This window comes from Sinocyclocheilus anshuiensis, unplaced genomic scaffold (genome assembly GCF_001515605.1).
Source record: "Sinocyclocheilus anshuiensis isolate Anshui unplaced genomic scaffold, SAMN03320099.WGS_v1.1 scaffold1614, whole genome shotgun sequence".
NCBI lineage: Eukaryota > Metazoa > Chordata > Actinopteri > Cypriniformes > Cyprinidae > Sinocyclocheilus > Sinocyclocheilus anshuiensis.
This window is the reverse complement of record NW_015547777.1, coordinates 408,374-409,253: the sequence shown is the minus strand read 5'-3', so window position 1 is coordinate 409,253 and position 880 is coordinate 408,374. Positions and strand designations below refer to the sequence as shown.

Below are 880 nucleotides of genomic sequence, written 5' to 3'. Positions count from 1 at the left end.
ATATAATATATATAGATAACAACAGAAACAGATTATATGAAGCATAAAACATTAGAATTATAATATATATATATATATATATATATATATATATATTTACAAAGATTTGATGATCTTCTGGAATCTGGTACGTTTAGAGTTTCTGATATTCTGCTTTACCAAATAATAAAATCTAATTCATAACAAATGAAAGTTAAAGCCATTAAATCACTTTTGTCTTTACCTTTTCTGGGGAAACTCCATTGACACGAGAGACGTCAGACGTTCCTCAAGAGACACGATCTTAAACGCCATGTAACAGGAGGACAACAGCAGGACACAAACCCTGAGAGATCAAGAGCAAACCAAACAGAGCTCCCCATTCACTGCAGAGCATCCATTGCTGAGACACTGATGCAGTGCTACAAATCTGATAAAGAAACAAACTCTGATCTTGAATAACCTGAGGGTGAACACATTTACAGCACATTTGTGTGCGCTGGAGTTCATCAAATAGATCAATTACAATGAATGTTTGATTAAGAAAACCAATCCTTCCCATTCTGAGACGTTCAGATGTGTTCACACAGACAAACCTTTTCAAGCTTCAGAAGACTTGCAGAAAGAACCGAGGAGATCTCAGCTGTATCTCCAGCAAACAGGCTTTGATATTCATCTCTGGAATCATAACCACACATACAGTGTTCAGCCATATTATATCTAATATTGATCAGAAATACAGTAAAAATAGTGAAATATTATTACAATTTAAACAGCTGTTGTCTATGTGAATATGTGTTAAACTGTAATGTATTTCTGTGATGCCCAGCTGTATTTTCAGCATCATTACTCCAGTCTTCAGTGTCACATGATCTTCAGAAATCATTCTAATATGCTGATT

The 880-nt window shown here is 34.4% G+C and overlaps 1 protein-coding gene across 1 annotated transcript in view; it reads right to left on the bottom strand.

The window, feature by feature from the left end:
* The window catches only part of gramd2b (GRAM domain containing 2B), a 10,225-nt gene that overhangs the window by 2,054 nt on the left and 7,291 nt on the right, over nucleotides 1–880 (bottom strand). Inside the window, exon 12 of the mRNA XM_016507526.1 lies at nucleotides 224–325. Within this exon, the coding sequence (XP_016363012.1) occupies nucleotides 224–325 (102 nt within the window). The remainder of the gene's footprint in view (nucleotides 1–223; nucleotides 326–880) is intronic.